The sequence below is a fragment of the Microcaecilia unicolor genome, chromosome 9 (assembly GCF_901765095.1).
Source record: "Microcaecilia unicolor chromosome 9, aMicUni1.1, whole genome shotgun sequence".
Classification (NCBI taxonomy): Eukaryota; Metazoa; Chordata; class Amphibia; order Gymnophiona; family Siphonopidae; genus Microcaecilia; species Microcaecilia unicolor.
Window position 1 is genome coordinate 211505048 of NC_044039.1, and position 20599 is coordinate 211525646.

The window sequence follows — 20599 nt, forward strand, 5'->3', positions numbered from 1 at the left end:
TGCTGGACATAGGTGGATGGGAGGGGAGGGGAAAGAAGAGCTGCTGGATATAGGTGGATGGAGGGGAGGGGATAGGAGAGTTGCTGGACATGGATGGAGGGGAGGGCAGGGAGAGAGGAGAATTGTTGGACATGGATGGAGGGGAAGGAAGGGAAGACAGGAAGGAGATGTACATGGATGGAGGGGAGAGAGAAGAAATTCTGGACATGGATGGAGGGGGAAGGGAGAGAGAAGAAATGCTGGATATGGATGGAGGGAAGGGAAGAGAGAGGAAGTGAGATGAATATGAATGGAGGGGAGAGAGGAGAAATGCTGGACATGGATGGAGGGCGGGAGGAAAATGCTGGACATGGATGGAGGAGAGGGACGGGAGAGAGAAGAAATGTTGGACATGGATGGAGGGGAGGGAAGAGAGAGGAAGGAGAGATGAGGGAAAAGGAAGAGAGGAGAAAAACCGTGCATGCTTCAGGATAAATTGAAGCATTTAAGTCAGGATAATAGCATGGTCTGAAAAGTTCTGACAGAAGAGGACATTTCTCTGGGTAAGTGACATTATTTTGCTCTGTGCTTGGTGACTTAAAGATTGGGTTTAAAAGAGGAATTTTAGGTTATTGATAAACACAATTAGGATTTAAAAAAACAAGCAAACTTTATTAACTAGTCTCCATACCCTTTGCCCCATAGTTTTAAAACTTGAATTTTCTGCCACAGCATTAACATATGGACTCTAGACGGCACAGCAGAGCCTAGTTCAGTTCTCTTGGCCACCCTGTCAGTGTCCTGCTGTCCTCTGATGTAATTTCCTGTTTCCGCAAGGGCAGGACACAGAGGGAAAGGAAGGCTAGAGGCGAGCCTGCTGCTTTCACTGCCGCCGTGATGAGGTAAAATAAGTTTTAAACGCTGGTGGGCAGGTCAGGCTGGGGTTGGAACTGGAACTTGGGTGCTGAAAAGGGGCAGGTGGGGTTTTGGGCGAGTCTCTAGACATGGATGGGAGGGGAGGGCAAAGAAGCATTGCTGGACATGGATGGGAGGGGAGAGAGGAGAAATCGCTGGACATGGATGGGAAGGGAGGGCAGAGGAGAATCGCTAGACACGAATGAGAGGGGAGGGGAGAGAGGAGAAATCATTGGACATAGATGGGAGGACAATCGCTGGACATGGATAAGAGGGAAGGGAAGACAGAGGAAGGAGATGCACATGGATGGAGGGGAGAGAGGAGAAATCGCTGGACATGGATGGGAAGGGAGGGCAGAGGAGAATCGCTGGACACGAATGAGAGGGGAGGGGAGAGAGGAGAAATCATTGGACATAGATGGGAGGACAATCGCTGGACATGGATGAGAGGGAAGGGAAGACAGAGGAAGGAGAGGCACATGGATGGAGGGGAGAGAGGAGAAATGCTGGACACGGAGTGGAGGAAAGACAGAGGAAGGAGATGCAAATGGATGGAGGGGAGAGAGGAGAAATGCTGGATATGGATGGAGGGGATGGAAGAGAGGTAGTGAGATGAACGGATGGAGGGGTGGAGAGCGCGGAAAATGCTGGACATAGATGGAGGTGAGGGAAGAGAGAGGAAGGAGATGCATATGGATGGAGGGGAGAGAGGAGAAATGCTGGATATGGATGAAGGGGAGGGAAGAGAGGTAAGTGAGATGAATGGATGGAGGGGTGGAGAGAGAGGAAAAATGCTGGACATGGATGGAGGGGGTAGAGGAAAAATGCTGGACATAGATGGAGGCGAGGGAAGAGAGAGGAAGGAGATGCATATGGATGGAGGGGAGGGAAGAAAGAGGAAGGAGATGCATACTGACGGAGATGAGGGAAAGGGAAAAGGAGAAAAACTACATATGAATGGAGAAAATAGCAAAAGCTGGATCCACTCTATACCTTCTCCAGTCAAGTTCATGGCGGACCCAGCTTTTACCTATGGATGTAGGGCAAGAAATGAAGAAGAAAGGAGGAAAGTAAAGAAATAATTGGAAAGGAAACCCTGGAAACTGAGTTAAGAGAACAGATAGCAGCAGAATCAGAGGCTGGGACCAACATGATTAGAAAAACAAAGTCAAAGGTAGAAAAAATCATTTTATTTTCATTTTAGTGTCTGGAATATGTCCAATTTGAGAATTTACATCTGCTGTCTTATTTTGCAATGTATAGCAATGTGTTTCTTTCTGTTTTTCTGGTATTGTGCTACATGCAGAGTTTAGCTTCTTAGGATTTCAGGTTAATTTTTGAAGAATTTGAAGAGGGGCTATCTGTGTTCTGCATGTGTGACTGCAAGGCCACATGTCTGAATAGGGATCTGTTTGTTAGGTTCTGAGATTTTGATAACATATTGTTTCAGGTTTGGCAAGACTGTTGGTGTTAGCATGAGTTATCCAGTTCTTCCCCAAGTGGGACTACGACTCTTTACTTTTGGTGGAGCAGGGCATCTTGGCCTCACAGTGCCATTTCCTTTATAATGCTCTTTTGCTCATCAAGAAATTGATTCTGTCCTATTGGGTGGCAGAAGATTCACCACAACTATCTGCAGCTATGGTTTGTCAATATGAGAGAAATGGCCTGTTTTGAACTTAGGATCTATCAGCACAGCAGTCCCACTTTCTCACACAGCTGGTGATAAGAAATGCTGTGGCACAAGTTTTTTACACTTGTACCCTGCAACTACTTAGACAGTAGACTCATTTTGCACACCATTCATGTTCGATTTGGTATTGCTCTGTTGTTATTGTTTTATCTAACTGTTGCAATAAAATATATTTCAAAAAAAACAAAAGAAAGGTGAATGTAGTTTAAGACTATTTCTTTTTTGATGGTGGCAGGAGAATATTAGGTTGCGTTCATTCAGCACCCCCAATTATTTTGAAAAGTTGGCTCCTATGTTTCCAACAGTGGCCAATCCAGGTCACAAGCATCTGGCAAGATCCCAAAACAGTACAGTGTAGTAGCGGCTGTAGGACCTCATAAAAGGTAAAAGTGAAAGCACTTTATTTATGTACACAAGGGCAATAATCAGCCCTTTTTCCTCACAGTCTCTTCAAGCAGAATCCCATTTTCAGTAGCCTGTTCCTAACATGGCTATACACTTCAATATATAGTAAGCTTCTCTAGCATAATCACAGTTCCAATAGCCAAGCGATAACTGACCTACCTTGGCAGTCTCCAGTTAATCTCTCACAAAATCCCTGGAAGCATAGACATAAGGCTTCTTACAACAGGGCATAGGAATCTGAGCTAGGGCCTCTTCCCTCAGGTACTGCAGCCAAGCCAGAACACCTTAGGAACTGGAAGATCCTTGTTCAGGACCTCCCCATCCTGTTCTGCCAGAGGGCTTTTAACTTCCTGCTCTGTGCTTGAGCCCCGCCCTCCTGGCCAGACAAACTAACATATCTACTACTACTACTATTTGACATTTCTAAAGCGCTACTAGGGTTACGCAGCACTGTACAATTCAACATAGAAGGACAGTCCCTGCTCAAAGAGCTTACAATCTAAAGGACAAATGTACAGTTAGTCAAGTAGGAGTCATCAAATTGGGGCAGTCTAGATTTCCTGAAAGGTATAGAGGTTAGGTGCTGAAAGCAACATTGAAGAGGTGGGCTTTGAGTAAGGATTTGAAGATGGGTAGGGAGGGGGCTTGGCGTAGGGGCTCAGGAAGTTTATTCCAAGCATAGGGTAAGGCGAGGCAGAATGGGCGGAGCCTGGAGTTGGCGGTGGTAGAGGAGGGATTTGTCCTGTGAGTGGAGGTTTCGGGCGGGAACGTAAGGGGAGATGAGGGTAGAGAGGTAATGAGGGGCTGCATACTGAGTGCATTTGTAGGTAAGAAGGAGAAGCTTGAACTGAATGCGGTATCTGATCGGAAGCCAGTGAAGTGACCTAAGGAGAGGGGTGATATGAGTATATCGGTTCTGGCGGAATATAAGACGTGCAGCAGAGTTCTGAACGGATTGAAGGGGGGATAGGTGGTTAAGTGGGAGGCCAGTGAGGAGTAGGTTGCAGTAGTCAAGGCGAGAGGTAATGAGAGCGTGGATGAGAGTTCGGGTGGTGTGCTCAGAGAGGAAGGGGCGAATTTTGCTGATGTTAAAGAGGAAGAAGCGACAGGTCTTGGCTGTCTGCTGGATATGCGCAGAGAAGGAGAGGGAGGAGTTGAAGATGACTCCGAGGTTGCGGGCAGATGAGACCGGGCGGATGAGTGTGTTATCAACTGAGATCGAGAGTGGAGGAAGAGGAGAAGTGGGTTTTGGTGGGAAGACGATAAGCTCGGTCTTGGCCATGTTCAGTTTCAGGTGGCGGTTGGACATCCATGCAGCAATGTCAGATAAGCAGGCCGATACCTTAGCCTGGGTCTCCACGGTGATGTCTGGCGTGGAGAGATACAGCTGGATGTCGTCAGCGTAAAGATGATACTGGAAACCATGGGATGAGATCAGTGAACCCAGGGAAGAGGTGTAAATTGAAAAAAGAAGGGGTCCAAGGACAGATCCCTGGGGAACTCCAACAGAAAGCGGGATGGGGGTGGAGGAGGATCCATGAGAGTGTACTCTGAAGGTACGGTGGGAGAGATAGGAGGTGAACCAGGAGAGGACAGAGCCCTGGAACCCAAATGAGGACAGTGTGGCAAGAAGTAAGTCATGATTGACAATGTCAAAAGCGGCAGATAGATCGAGGAGGATGAGGATGGAGTAGTGGCCTCTGGATTTGGCAAGGAACAGGTCATTGCAGACTTTAGAGAGTGCTGTTTCTGTTGAGTGTAGAGGGCGAAAACCAGATTGAAGCGGATCGAGGATGGCCTGAGAGGAGAGAAAATCAAGGCAGCGGCTGTGAACGGCGTGCTCAAGTATTTTGGAGAGGAAGGGTAGGAGGGAGATGGGGTGGTAGTTGGAGGGACAGGTAGGGTCTATTCTTCTATCTATTCTTAAGGTGTCTCCACTTCAGTGAGGGAATGTTCCTAAGGAAGCCCTGCCTTGTACCACTCACTCTCTCACAGGCAGTGTTCAGGGGACAGTTGCCTGTTAGTTAGATGCTCTTGTTCCTTTACACATAAAGGGCATTTCTATAACTGTTGCCTGCATTTACGTGCCCCTGGCATGTTTAAATGTATAGAATACTAGAATTTATGTGCATAAGTATACACTTACCCAGGACAGTGCTAGCAAGGTGCCTAAACTCTGTTCTGTAAGGGCATGGATAAGTGGCATAGTGCATAAATGCAAAGAGGTTATACACATGGGTGGAGCATAATCAGGCAATGGGCAACCCTTCCACAGAATAGTGTAAATTACACACAACCCTGCTGCACTGAAGTGCCCTCAGTTACACCAGGTCGAAATAAAAGATGCACCGATACCGAATTACAGTAGTATTCTAGAACAAAATCTTGGTTCTCAGATGCCATTCTAGAATGGGCTCTCACCACACGTCCTCAGGGCCCCTAAATAGAAGCGTCCAGTTATAGAATTGTGCCCTTATTGGGTGATTTCCATTAGAAGGTCTTAAAGCTCAAAGGAGTTACATAATCAGGGGGAGTGGGGGTATTTAAGAGATTGTAACCACTTCTAACATCTCTAGAACAGCGTTATCTGATCAACTGTTGAAGAAGTGATAATTGTTTATGTATTATGGAAATTGCATTAGGGGTTAACCCTCAAGTGTTTCCAGGTGCTCTTAATTTATTGCAGTAGTATATACCTGGGAATTTTGCCCTTCATTACATAGACCTGAAGGACGTGGTCAGCCTTACTGTAATAATTAGCATGATGGTGCTGCTGCTGTGTTTGTGATAATAAAAGATTGTAATGTTGTGATGATAATGTATAAACATACATGTGGGAGAAGTAAACAAGACAAACAGATTTCACAACTTCCATGTGTAAACAATGCGGGCTTCCATGATTTACTGTCCCATTTTACAAACCTAAATTTATTTATTTATTTGTTACATTTGTATCCCACATTTTCCCACCTATTTGTAGGCTCAGTGTGGCTTACATAGTACCGGAGTGGCGTATGCAGACTCCGGTGAGAACAAATACAAAGTGATGTAGTGGTAAAATAAAGTTCCTGTAAATGCATAAGTTCCACCAATTAAGTAGGTAGGCTTCAAATGTACTTCTTTTTAGAGATGAAAATAAACAATGAGGCTTTGAGGAGAATTACTCCCTTAATCCCTTGTGTCTGAAATTATATTTTTTCCATAAATGTGTGCAGAGGTAGACTGAGAGTGGTCTGAGGCCCCAGGCACTGAAGATGGTCTGGGCCCCCAGTCCGGCCGCTGTCCAACACACACACACACCCTACTGCCACCAGTGGTGTAGCCAAGGGTGGGCCCCAGGCCCATCCAGTAGCAGCACACCTATGATGTGGCTGGCAGGTATCCCCAAGCCCCACCAGCCAAAATGTCCCAACAACTGTACCTCCTGCATACCTTGTAAATAGCAGATCTTCGCCTGCAGCAAGCAGTGACCGATACATACTTCTCGCACCGGCCCCACAGCCTTCCCTCTGACGTGTTCCTGCCTATGCAAAAACAGGAAGTTGCATCATGGGAAGGCTGTGTGGCTAACATGAGCAGTGTGTATATGTTTCTGCTTGCTACTGGTGGAAATCTGCTATTGAAAAGGTATGGGGGAGAGGGGAGATGTTTGAGAGACCATATGGCATGCAGGTGAGAGAAGGAGAGACCAAATTACCTGTGGGATGGGGTGGGGCTCTTCTGCCTATTCATCTTGGACCCAGGCCCACCCAAAATTGTGTGTCTGGCTACGCCCCTGACTGCCACAGCCAATGTCCCCACTGCCCTGATCTCACCTTAAGGGCGCTGGTGGTCTACTGGTCTCTCCTAGGTGAGGGGGGAGCATGTTCTTTCCTGCCCACTGCACTGTCAATATTCCCCCACCTGCTGGCGCCGCTGTGTTTTCAAAATGGCAGCTGAGACTTTCCGTGTTAGTCTCGCAGGTCTCAACAGTCTCACGAGACTTCTGCAGGGAGTCTCGGCCACCATTTTTAAAATACAGCTGTGCCAGGCAGGAGGAATAGCGACAGCACAGTGGGCAGGAAAGAACATGCTCCCTCCCCCCCCCCCCCCCCCCCACAGAGGCCACTAGATCACCAGCAGCGCACCTTTAAAAGTAGGACCGGGGAGGGCTGTAGAGTGTGGCGGGCATCCCGGCAGAGCCTCTGGGCCCTCGAGCACTGCCCGGTTGCCTGAATGGTCAATCCGCCCCAGAAGGTGTGGCCCCTTTGTAAAATGTGGAATGTATGCGGCCCATTTGAAATCTCTGTCTAATGTGGATCTCCACATGTAAATAGCAGTTTACCAAAACTGCCATTTACACGTGTACAATCTACACCTGGTAATGCCGCTAAAATACCTTCATAAAATTTGTCTTTTCAAATTTCGTATCCGAAAGATTTAATATGTTCTGCTCTGTGGATTAACTCTTTGCAAAATGTTACTTTTTAGAGTTTGATTTTGATCAAGAGCTTTTCTCATGCCTGTGTTACTAAAACACATAAACACATTTATGCTGCTTTTCAGTAAATCTATTGGCTTATGCAATTAGGTCCAGTTTTCATGAGTGGGTGTGTATGGGGCGCTGGAGGTCTTAAGACAATGGGGTTTGGTGGGTGGTTGGGTAGGTAGAATCATTTATTCTTTAAGGGGATTAAATATTATTGTGATTGTCACTTTTGTGCCTCAGTTTGAACTTTTTTCTGGAAAAGCATGTTATAGAATGATATGAATAGATAATTAAATAATTGTTTTTGGTATTCAGGTTTTCAAAAATTTTATCAACCCCGTGCATTTAAAAGGATCATTATAAAAACAGATTCATCTTTCAAGTGCCACTGTGGCCCCAACTTGTATTTTTTTAATGGTATTTTCTACCCTTCTGTGACTAGACCCAAGATGGAGTATAATAAATATGTCACAATATGAATACATCATGAGACATAATCTCCACAATTGCTTAAATTGATTTATGCTTCCCTGAGCACTGGTCTAATTCTCTCTGTGCTTTTCGATTGCAGGAGACTCAGCAGACATGTCAGGTAAGGGAAACTATTAGATGATGTAAAGGACGAATGATACAAAGAGTTTGGAGAGGGGGGAAATAGCTTTTGAGCAATGTAAGTGCCAAAATGTGTAAAACATGCTTGCAATGGTTTTATCTCCTGCTTTGGAAACTCAAAAGCTAATAAATCAGTTGGGGTTAAATGGTGCAGAGAGAGAAGATGGAAGAGGATGATTGACTGACAGTAAGTGACCAGACCTGGCAAATGCCTGCAGACCTGTAAGCAGTGCTGGTGCTGAAGGGCCACTATAACATTATTTGTATTAGCCATAGGTGTTCAACATGCAACATTTACAAGCAGTGTTTTATTGTAACTAGCTATTCTCAAATCAAATACTATACTATTTCTGGAATTGTTTAACTGATTAAACAAAGAGGATACTTTTATAAAGCATTTTCCATGGATAATGTGTGCTTATCCTGCAGAAAAGAGTAGGCACATGGAAACGGTGCACTCGCTTTTGTGTACCAAAAAACAGCAAGGCAAACGAAGATCCAACGTGGAAACAAACAAAGCAGATACGTCAATAGCGTAATTCAGACGTTATTGTAAAATAGGTGCCTGACACAGACTGTGTTTCGCCCACAAGGGCTATATCAGGGGCTCTAAAATAAGGTCTTCATATCGCTTGGATGACTTTATTGTCGCCAAGTGTGGTGAACAAGGTAAAACAGCATGAGTGACACTGAATGTGAGAGTGCGAGTGAAAGATATATTGGTCCTGTGTACCCTGAGGCAGCATTAAGCAAAACTCTGGCCATCATTGGTAGGATCAGCTACAGATGTCAGCACAGGTCTTACTTTTTGCACTTAAATTTTGATTTAGCTGTTTTCATTTTCATTGCACAGAGCACTCTTGCAGAACTTAGGAGGTTTGTAAGCAGATGAAGTCACTGCAAATAAACCCTAGTTACATGAATAAGTGAAAGGTTTGGCTCTGAAGTTTTTTCCTCCTATCTTTTATGTAAGAGAGGGGAACTTAAGTGTGTTTGAATTTGTTTTGTTTATTATAAGAATAGCTTGCCATTTGTTTTGGATTTTGTACTTACATAGTAACATAGTAGATGACGGCAGAAAAAGACATGCACGGTCCATCCAGTCTGCCCAAAATGTGTTATCTTTTGTAATCTGCTTTGAATTGCTGAAATAAAAGCAGAATATAAGTAACTTTGAGGCATATTTTCAATGCACTTAGCCTTCTAAAGTTCCATAGAAACCTATGGAACTTTGGAAGGCTAAGTGCCTTGAAAATATGCCTAATAGTAACATAGTAGGTGACGGCAGAAAAAGACCTGTACGGTCAGGGCCGTGCTAACCTGGTAAGCGGGGTAAGCATGGCAGGGGGGCGCCTCATGTTCAAGGGCGCCGCCGCCGCCACCGCCTGCCGAGTCAGTGTTGTGTTTAATAAAATTAAAAAACACATTACAAACCTCTCTCGCGTTGGCGCCTATATGCGCATGCGCTGCTGGCTCGCTCTGGCTTCTGCCTTCCCGTGCGCTGCGTCGTTCGTCTGTTTAGGCTGTTAGCACCGCCCCAGCGTGACGCACGGCGTGACGTCATCGCGCCTGGAGCCTTGCAGGCAGTCCGACTCCGAAGGATGACGACGCGTTGAGTGCACTGACTGCTGAGAGAGGAGAGCCGGCGCCACTGCTGGATCACTGGATGATTAGCTGCTGCTGCTGCCCGCTCCTGCAGCGCTCCGCAAGTCCGCCGCATCGGCATTCATTTTGTTTTGTTTTTTTAGAGAGAGTGGTGGACAAGGTCAGGACATCATTGGCATTGGTAAGGACGGTTTTGCCTTAACGTTTCATTATGGCTGGCTGGCCTACACTTGTTGTTAATTGTAATATTGATAAAGAAAAAGTTACATTGAGGCTGCAGTTGGGGGAACTGGAACGTGGAACCAACCAGGCCAGCTGGGGAAAAGAAAGACAAGACAAGGAGGAAATTTCTGTGGGGGGAGGGGGGGGATGGGAAGAGAACAAGCTAGACTCGGAGGAACGAAGGAGGGGAGAGTAAGGAAAGGAAAATAAGAGCTGATGAAACAGAAAGGCAAAGAGGAATTTGACCCAGCCTCACTCCTACGTTACTCAGGGAGAGAGGGGAATTGCTGGAAAGGGATGAATGGAGGGGGCAGGGGACAGAGGAGCATGGATGGGCATGGATTGGGAGGGCAGGGCTCAGGGAGAGAGGGGAATTGCTGGATAGGGATGAATGGAGGGGGCAGGGGACAGAGGAGCATGGATTGGGAGGGCAGGGCTCAGGGAGAGAGGGGAATTGCTGGAAAGGGATGAATGGAGGGGGCAGGGGACAGAGGAGCATGGATTGGGAGGGCAGGGCTCAGGGAGAGAGGGGAATTGCTGGATAGGGATGAATGGATGGGGCAGGGGACAGAGGAGCATGGATGGGCATGGATTGGGAGGGCAGGGCTCAGGGAGAGAGGGGAATTGCTGGATAGGGATGAATGGATGGGGCAGGGGACAGAGGAGCATGGATGGGCATGGATTGGGAGGGCAGGGCTCAGGGAGAGGGGAATTGCTGGATAGGGATGAATGGAGGGGATGGATGGATATGGATTGCAGGGCAGGGCTCAGGGAGAGAGGGGAATTGCTGGATAGGGATGAATGGAGGGGGCAGGGGACAGAGGAGCATGGATGGGAGAGAGGAGAAATTGCTGGACATAGAGGGGAGGGAAGAGAGATGAAGGAGATGAAATGAGGGAAAAGGAAGAGAGGAGAAAAACTGCACATGGATGAAGAAAATAGGCAGAAGCTGAGGACCAGAAATGAAGAAGAAAGGAGGAAAGGAAAGAAATAAATGGAAAGGAAGCCCTGGAAACGGAGTTAAGAGGACAGATAGCAGCAGAATCAGATACTGGGCCAGCATGATCAGAAAAAGAAAGTCACCAGACAACAAAGGTAGAAAAAAAATCATTTTATTTTCATTTTAGTGTTTGGAATATGTCCACTTTGAGAATTTACATCTGCTATCTTATTTTGCAATATATAGCAATTTGTTTCTAAGAATATTGCTGACAATTCCTGTCAGTGTGGCAAGTGGTGAGCGAGCATTTGCAGGGGGGGCGCCAACTGATAGGCTGCAGGGGGGCGCCAGAGACCCTAGGCACGGCCCTGTGTACGGTCCATCCAGTCTACCCAACAAGATGAGAAGAGTTTTGGAAATATAAATATAATTGTTCAACAGCACCAACTAATGATAGTATCAAATTCAGGAAAGAAAACATTCTGGACTTTGCATTTCATTTTCTTCACATAGGTAAAAAAATGTCATTTCAGCCATGGAATTCATATTTTTATGAAGGATAGCTGGGGCAGCACTTTTATTATGAGTTGATGTGAGCATCAGCCAGCCATTGTATTGCTTCTTCACCTTGGATATAGTAAAGTTTCATAGGGACCCTTTCACTAAGCTGCGTAAGTGTCTATGTGCACCCAACGCGCCAAAATGGAGTTACCGCACAGCTACCGCATGGCTCTTTCAGTAATTTCATTTTTGGCATGCGTCCGATACACTCAGCCAAAAAAATAATTTTTATTTTCTGCTGCGCGTATCGGACACGGACCAAGTGGCATTTGGTGCGTGTAGATCATTACCGCCTGGTTACCCCGTGAGACTTTTCCACTCGGTTAATGGCTGCAGTAAGGTCTCAGACCAAAAATGGACGCATGGCAATTTTTATTTTGCCACATGTCCATTTTCGGCAAAATTTTTAAAAAGGCCTTTTTTACTGGTGCTCTGAAAAATGAGTCTGTGCATTCCCAAAACCCACACCTACACTACCACAAGCCATTTTTCCTTAGTAAAAGGACCATAGTTGTTCCTCTAAGTGTCTGGTTCGAGTATCCTGTTTTTGGGGGGTTTGATGGTCTCTACTTCTGGTCAGATTGGTTCCATGTTTCAGGACAGGTTGAGCCCATTCTGGTTCCTTCCTATGATTTCAAGGACATAATCTCATTAAGATAAGCAGTGCTACAAGTTCACGCATGCAATGATGTGAAATCAGAACCGGTTCAGCCTATCCTGAAAAAAAAAAAGATGGAGCCAGATGTGTTCACCACAGTTTACACTCTTGCTGTTCTAGAAGTCTGTTCACAAAAACACAAAACTCCCCAACAGAACCACAGAGAACGGGGAACAAAGACACCACACCCAAAAGTAGGCCATGAAAAATACAAACAGTAGTCTTTGTGGCACTGTGAAGCAGCATAAAACCCAGGACAGTAATAAATATAATGGTCCTCATTTGATACGGGTGTGGTCTTATATTTCCAGACCACGTCATTGGTCATCACCCTGGTAAAATATAAACACTGGTACACAAGCCTCACTGCCTTTACCAGTATCTGTGACTCAGATTACAAACAGATGGATGTCACCCTGTGCTTTTAATGTCTGCTACTGACAAAGCAACATTTGTATCCATGGACATAAAGGAGGGCATTCTATAAATGGGACCGAGATTTTAGCACCGGAAAAAAAAAATCAACGCAGAGTGCTATTCTATAAACAGTGCAACAGGTATAGAGAATGACACGGGGACAAAGATTGTCCCGGCCCCATCCCTGCAGGCCCTGTCTCCGTCCCTATGGGCTCTGTCCTCATCTGCAGAAGCCTCAAACAATTATGATTTTATATTTAAATCTTTTTATTAAAGCATAAAAAGGAATAATATGCTGTGCAACTATTGTTTATAAATTACAAATAGAAAACAATAATAACAGTGAGCAGCTATAATAATCCTTCTCACCACCCTGTACCCTTCCAACCCCAACAATATCTAATTTCTACTACCCCAAGGAATCTTAATCCACCCTGTTAAAATGTCCAGGGATACAAAGTACAACCTGTTCTGTATGCTGTAAAGGGGAGAAATACACCCTATGAAGCACTGTCTAGCTCTCCTGTCTTTCACAGTCCCTCCTGCAATAAAAGATGTCTTCTTAAAAGATGTGCTGGTAGTAGAATGTACAGCATCCCCCATGCAAATTTTGCTAGTTGTGGCCAGCATGTTTGCTTGTTTTTTCCAAAAATTCAAAATATCATCGTCTGCATCACTCAGACATAAATAACAGTCCAGTTCATTAACAGACTTCAAAGTAGAAAATGACATAGGGACAAAGTTTGTCCACGTTCTGAGACGTCCATAGGAATATAATGGACATCTCAGCATTTAGCACCAGCTAAAAATACTAGCGCACTTAGGGCCCCTTTTATTAAGCCGCGGTAGGCTCTACGCGTGCCCAACGTCCACCAAAACTGACTTACCGCCTGACTACTGCATGCCTTTTGCGGTAATCTCATTTTTGGTGTGCGTCCACTACATGCATCCTGAAAAATAATTTTTTTCGGATTCCCATAGCAGATGCATGCAGGTCCTTACCGCTAAGTCTATGGCAGGCAGTAAGTTCAGACACCCAAAATGGACGTGCAGCAATTTTGATTTTGCCGCACATCCATTTTCGGGAGGGGGGGAAGCATTTTTGGTACGTGCGCTGATAAATATTTCTGCGCGCGCCAAAAATCCGTACCTACACTATCACAAACCACTTTTTACTGTGGCTTAGTAAAAGGACCCCTTAGTTAAAAGACCCCCTCAATGTGTATAGCGCTGGGTTTAGAGTTTTGACAATGATTTTTGCTATAGTGACACCATGAGAAGAGGCAGGATGCTTTTAGCATGGGATTTTCCTTTTTCAAAAAAGCCCTTCGTAATCACGCTTACAATGAGTCTTGGAAAGTCAGAAGCTTTTGCAGCCTTTGATTTTTTTTTTAATCCCTTAGTGTTCTCTTCATATATTTCATATAATTTCTCTTCCACTTTACAATTTCAGCAACAGCTCCTTCTATCCATGTGTGGGATGCAATGAACAAACAGACTCTTGCAGTGCTGAGGTGCTACCACTCAAAGGGGGTTTGCTCAGTCAGTTTTAGTGCCACTGGCAAACTCCTGCTGTCTGTCGGGTTGGACAAGGAGCATACCATTACCATCTGGAAGTGGCAGGAAGGTAGGAAAGTATTTGTTTACAGAGCATGAGGTTCTAACCAGTGGCGTAGCTTCGTGGGGCCTGGGGGGGCCTGGACCCCTGTCAACGACCCTTTCGACCCCCCCCCTCCTGCCGCCAACCCTCCCCCGCCATCACCGTGGGCTACTTTTGCTGGCGGGGGACCCCAATCCCCGCCAGCCGAGGAGGTCCTCTTCTTCCCGCCCTACGAAAATGCAGCCCAGGGACATGTTGGTACCTCATGACCTGCTGTATCTGCTATTGGTTCTCTTTTGATATCTCTGTTAACAATTTATTTACTGAGAGCCATCTGATTCCCAAGGTATTTCATATAAAGGATCAATAGACCCCTGACGCAGGCCTTTTTTGGCCAAAACACGTCACGTGTCGGGTTGTTTGATTGTTTTGAATAAAGACCTTGTTCTGAGAGACGCCCACTGTGAGAGGACTCTTATTGGATCCACTGTTGTTCGTTTGTCCTGCACGTACAACATGCAGGACGTCAGAAACAGAATGAAGCCTTCATGGGAAGAAGTGGACCTCCTCGGCTGGCGGGGATTGGGGTCCCCCGCCAGCAAAGGTAGCCCACTGCGACAGCAGGGGAGGGTTGGTGGCGGGAGGGGGATTGAGAGGGTCGTCGGCAGGGGTCATCAAAGTTGGCGGCGGCGCGGGGGGGGGGGTCGGCAATGGCGGGGGCGGCGGCGCCGGGGGGGGGGCTAAAATGGGCCCCCTCACCTCGGGCTCTGGACCCCCCTCCCGCTGAAGTCTAGCTACACCCCTGGTTCTAACATGTAGCGTAGTAAATGACAGTCTATCTACTCTGCCCAGACTGACACTTTCTCTGGTTTTCTGCCACTGAGGATAGATAAGTTTGTACATTTGTGGCTGCCATTGCAGACTAACATAAACATACAGAGTAACATAGGGGGTCTTTTACTAAGGCCCGCTCACGTTTTTAACATGTTCTAAACGTTAGAGACGCCCATAGAAATGCACTGGCGTCTCTAGTGCGCGCCTATTTTTAGTCTGCGCTAAAAATGTGAACGCACCTTAGTAAAAGACCCCTTCAGTAATAACGGCAGATAAAGACCTGAATGGTCCATCGAGCCTGCCCATAGTCACGCTCATTATCAATTCATGATTAAACTAACAATGAATGTGATATAAAATACTTGATAATTGTCTGTCTTTTGGCGTTTCTGGTACATAGACCGTGGAAGTCCACCCAGCACTGTCCTTAGGTTTCATCTACTGGAGATGCCATAGAAGCCCACGCCAGCCTATCCAAATCCATCTTGTAATTTGCAGGACACAGACTAAAAGTCTGCTCAGCACTGTCCTCACATTCCAATTACCAAAGTTGCTGCCCTCTCCAGACCATCCTAAATTGGATACGGCATATAGACCTTACAAGTTTGCCCTTAGTTCTTCAGAGCCGGAATTGCCATCTAAGTATCACTTGACACATCAACTCACATGCAGCCATTTAAAAGTTTTGTCTTTGATGCCATTCATTATCTAATTAGAGATCTGTGCTCTACTAAACCCTAATTCTGTAATCTTAGCACCTAAATGTAAGTTTCATTTGCATGCTAAAACTATAGAATACGAGCACTTATGTTTTATGAATGCAAAATTCATGTAAGTGCTATGTGCTCAGCGGTATTCGGTAATGTAAGCGTGCAAGTCACATAGCATAAAAAATGCAAGGGGGCATTTATAGGAGGGGGCATGGGTGTGGCAACATTTTATGCACAGAGGTTATAGAGTACTGTCATTTACACACTGAAGTGCTATATTTAGGGTTGCACGTTTACACCTGCTATTGACATGGTGTAAGTAGTCTTTCCTAAATGTAGGTGTCTAAATGCTGACTTAAACTAGCATTCTGTAACAGACTCTGGGCACCCAGATGCTATTTGCATATCCATTCAAGGTGTGTGTGTTGCGTGTACACCCCCTGTCAGACTGTTTATGTATATTCTCCACCGTGGAGGGCAGGAGGGAGAATGAAGATAAACTGTCTGATATCTCTCACTTCCCTTCCTGGCAAAGCTCTGCAATCCCACCCCCACCCCCACCCCATGCCTTCAAATCACCTCTGCTCCATTCTTCACCCGGGCAATGGCACCCATAGGCTGCCTGCACTGGGATTTTCTCTCTCTCTGAACCGTCCAGCCCCTTCTGATGTGACTTCCCTATTTTGTGAAGGGAGGGATGGTTCAGAGTGCGAGAAAGTCCAGGCGCAGGCAGCCTATGAGTGTCTCTGCCCGGGCAAGACTGGAGTGGAGGTGATTTGAAGGTATAGATGAGGGAGGGGTGGCGGGAGACATACCCCATGTGAAAAATTCCTGGATATATTGCTACCAGATGCCATTATAGAATTTGCACCCAGCACGCTGCATTTAGGCACCAAACATTTGGTGCTCTTTATAGAATTTCCTCCCTATTATAATTCTGGAACGCATTGCCACGTAACCTAAAAGCGACCTATGAACTGACCAACTTCTGCAAACTGCTGAAGACCCATCTTTTCGACAAGACATACCACAAAGACCAAAACATGTGAAATCCCCACATATATCTAGCAAGCAATGTCAAGAACGCCATACATTATATCATTATCATGTTTTCTATTACCATGCAACCCAAAACACTTCTGTAACACTAAATGTCAACTTTCCTTTCATTTCCACTACCCACGATATATTGTAAGCCACATTGAGCCTGCAAAGAGGTGGGATAATGTGGGATACAAATGTAATAAATAAATAAATAGTGGATGGAGGACAAAAGTGTGATCTGTAAAAACCCTGGAAATATCCCTTTACTATGTAGAAAATACATTTAAGAAACCAATCAAACATATGTGGGGTTCAATTTGTACATTTCATGCTATTATAAGACTGCATCAGGTAATGAAGCTGGTTATCTGAAGACATCTTGTCCATCCATGTGTGCAGCAGGGATTTTTCACTGCAAATTGTCATGTAGAGGTGCTGGGTTTGATTCTCAGCTCAGATTTCCGTTTTGTAGGGAAGGCTAGGGCTGAGAATACTATGGAACCAGTGTTCATGGCTCCTGGGGTGGGGGAGAGAGGGAGTCCTAACCATCATGCACCAGTGACACCAGATGGCCACATTTAGAGCCCATAATCTCAGCCCTGGTTCAGAATGAGCGCCATATCCAAATGGGCCCTTGGTTCTTGCCGACCACACAGTAAGAAACTCACTCCATGTGGTTTACTCGGCATGATACAAGAGTGGGTTGTCATTGCCTTCTCCCAAGGCATTGAGGGTTAAGTGTCAGAATGAGCTGGAAGCCCAAAAATGCAGGAGGAAAACTGCTGCTCACCTCCTCACGCCTCACATAAAGTGAAACAGTGAAACTAGGAATCATAGCACAGCTACTGTACCCATGCTAGTAAAGAGCTAACTTTGAATTTGTAGATTTAACCTAAAATGGATATCCTTTCTTATGTTTGTTTCCAGGTGCCAAAATTGCCAGCAGAGTTGGCCACTGTCAGCGCATTTTTGTGGCAGAATTCAGACCGGATTCAGACACCCAGTTTGTGTCAGTGGGTGTAAAGCATGTGAGGTTCTGGACCCTAGCGGGAAGGGCTCTGCTCAGTAAGAAAGGAATGCTGAGCTCCATTGAGGATGCCCGTATGCAGACAATGCTCTCCATAGCCTTTGGAGCTGTAGGTACCCAACAGAACTGATCAATGCCACCTACACCACATACAGATGTTTTATATTGGTGCGGGGAATGGATTAATAATATTTTAGATAGAAATTGTGTATTTCTGAACACAAGCTAAATATTTACTTTAGCTTTGATCCATGTGTGGACTTTGTATACTGTCAGAATTGCTCACGCAGATCATCAGGCTCTCAGTACCAATCTTAGATCTGATCTTCCTCTTCCCTGTAGTAAATTCAGATGAAAATAATGGCAGGGCATTAAAGGGTGTTCCCCTTTGGTCACACCCTTTCGGCTGCATGCTTGCAGGGAGGTTTGCGTTAATGTTTAGTCACTGGTGTGTTGATGATGTCACCAGAGGGGGCAACTCTCAGATTACATGAATAATTTTATTGTGTAATCATAATAGATTGGGTACAGCCAGGCGATATTTAGAACATGTGTCCTAGCCCGGCACATGTTAAGTATAAAATCATTTTTATGAATACATTTCAATTTATGGCAGCCAAATGGTGGAATCAAGCTACCTTTGAAGCTTTGGAAACTGACGCATTATGGACTATTTCGGAAATTGTTTACATTTTTTTTTTATACTTTGGGCCTCTTTTACCAAACCGGGCTAGCGATTCTTGCATGGCTGTGCAGACAAGGCCCATTCAAAGTGAATGGGCTTTGTTTGCATTATAGGGCCAAGAATTGCTAGCGTGGTTTGGTAAAAAAAAGGTTCTACATTTGTAATATCTAATAACTAGCTTATTTTGATTAGAATTAACTATTTTTTAATATTCCTGGGTATGCACAGCTTCTTAATATTGTGGCCCACACTGAATCTCTGATTGGGAAGTTTGTGAGATATAAGAAATGATGTAATGGTAATAGTAACCATGCATAAAACTTATGTCTTTTGCTGCTTTTCTTGTTCTTGGGCTTATCTGCAAGCATGTGTTGACTCTGCTCTTTCCCCCCTGTTTCAGAATAATTTGACCTTCACGGGTACTATCAGCGGAGACGTGTTTGTCTGGAAAGATCACATCTTGTCCAGGATCGTGGCCAAAGCTCATAATGGGCCTGTGTTCACCATGTACACCACACTCAGGGATGGCCTCATAGTGACAGGGGGCAAGGAGAGACCGTAAGTCCCTACATCTCATAAAACTGCTACTTAGGGGCTTATTTTCAAAAGAGAAAAAGTGGCATAAAGCAGCATTTGGGTGGTTTTCTCACCCAAATGTCCAAAGCAGTATTTTTGAAACCCATTTTCAGACATTTTGCTATACATTTCATTCTCAGTGTGTCCAGATCTCAATGGGCAGTTAAGTGTGGGATTTGGGCATTCCTAAGACTTGGACGTTTTTCAGCCATAATGGAACAAAATGAAAATGTCCAGGACTAAAACTAAGACGTTTTGAGCTAGACCTGTTTTAATAACAACAAATATACTCATGTATACCGCAATAGAATGACTGCGGTATACACGAGTAATATCTGCAATTCGGGTTGTCTAGTTTTAATAACAACAAAGCCACAAAAAAGTGCCCTAAATGAAAAAGGAATGACTTCCCTTACTCCCCCAGTGGTCACTGACCCCCTCCAGACCCCCCAAAGATGTAAAAGAAACCGTAAATATCAGCCTCAGATGTCATAGCCAGTCCTATTAGAGCAGCAAGCAGGTCCCTGGAGTAGCCTAATGGTTGGTGCAGTCCACTATCGAGGAGGGGACCCAGGCCCATAATCCACTCTGTTTCACTTGTGGTGGAAAGTGTGAGCCCACCAAAACCCACCAGAAACCTACTGTATCCACATATAGGTGACACCTGCAGCCATAAGAGCTATTGTAGTGGTGTACAGTTGGGTACAGTAGGTTTTTGGTGGGTTGTAGAGGGCTCATTATACAATATAAGGGAGCAACAGTGAGATGGGTGCCTGGGAGTTTTTAGATGAAGTCCACTGCAGTGCCCCCTAGGGTGTCCCAGTACTCTGCTGGGATGTCTGTGGCCAGTCTGCTAAGAATGCTGACTCCTCCTACATCCCAATGGCTTAATTTTGTGCGTTTTTCACATGGCTTTTTTTTTTTAATGGACCAAAAAGATAAACGCACAGAGCACAAAATCTAGTAAGTGGCCATTTTTGAAAAAAACAAAAAAAGACATTTTGCTGTTTCGGAAATGGCTTTATTTGCTATTCGGTTTCTGGACATTTTGAGCAAAATGTCCAATGTTGGACTTAGACGTCATATTGAAAATGCCCCTCTTATTGTATCGAGGTCTATGAGACCTACTCATATTATTATTCTTACCCCTATTAATCCCAAGATCAAGGACAATCTAGAAGTGACTCATAAATATCTGAATCAGACTCTAATTTAACATGGAAAATATATCCAATAAAAAAGTGTGTATCTGTATTCTTTTTTGATTCATGTCCCCTGATTCTGTTTCTTTAGAAAATAATAGGAACTGGCCCATGTCTTTGGAACTCACTCCCATTGGAGGTACGATAGAAAAGGGTCTATTCCACCTTCCATAAGAATTTTAAGGAATGGCCATTTGGACAATTAATTGATATGTGAATGGATTTATTGATAATTAAGAATTTGCATTGGGGTTTTATTAGGTATAGCAGGAAGAATTGATGAATTAGTGTTTTGTACTTTTTATTGCAACATACTTCAGGCTAGTTGGTGAAGTGGGCCCATCAAATACTGGAAAGTAAGTATAAATAAGTGGGAGGAGGGAAAGTAAGTCACTTGTAAATTTTAGAATATTCCAAATTTAAAAGCTGTGATGCTATATTGCGTT

General features: G+C 44.9%; 1 protein-coding gene across 1 annotated transcript in view; it reads left to right on the top strand.

Annotated features, from left to right (window-relative positions):
* The window catches only part of EML5 (EMAP like 5), a 388000-nt gene that overhangs the window by 316972 nt on the left and 50429 nt on the right, over positions 1-20599 (top strand). Inside the window, exons 34-37 of the mRNA XM_030214976.1 lie at positions 8032-8052; positions 13929-14102; positions 17591-17799; positions 18776-18933. Coding sequence (XP_030070836.1) covers positions 8032-8052; positions 13929-14102; positions 17591-17799; positions 18776-18933 — 562 coding nt within the window. The remainder of the gene's footprint in view (positions 1-8031; positions 8053-13928; positions 14103-17590; positions 17800-18775; positions 18934-20599) is intronic.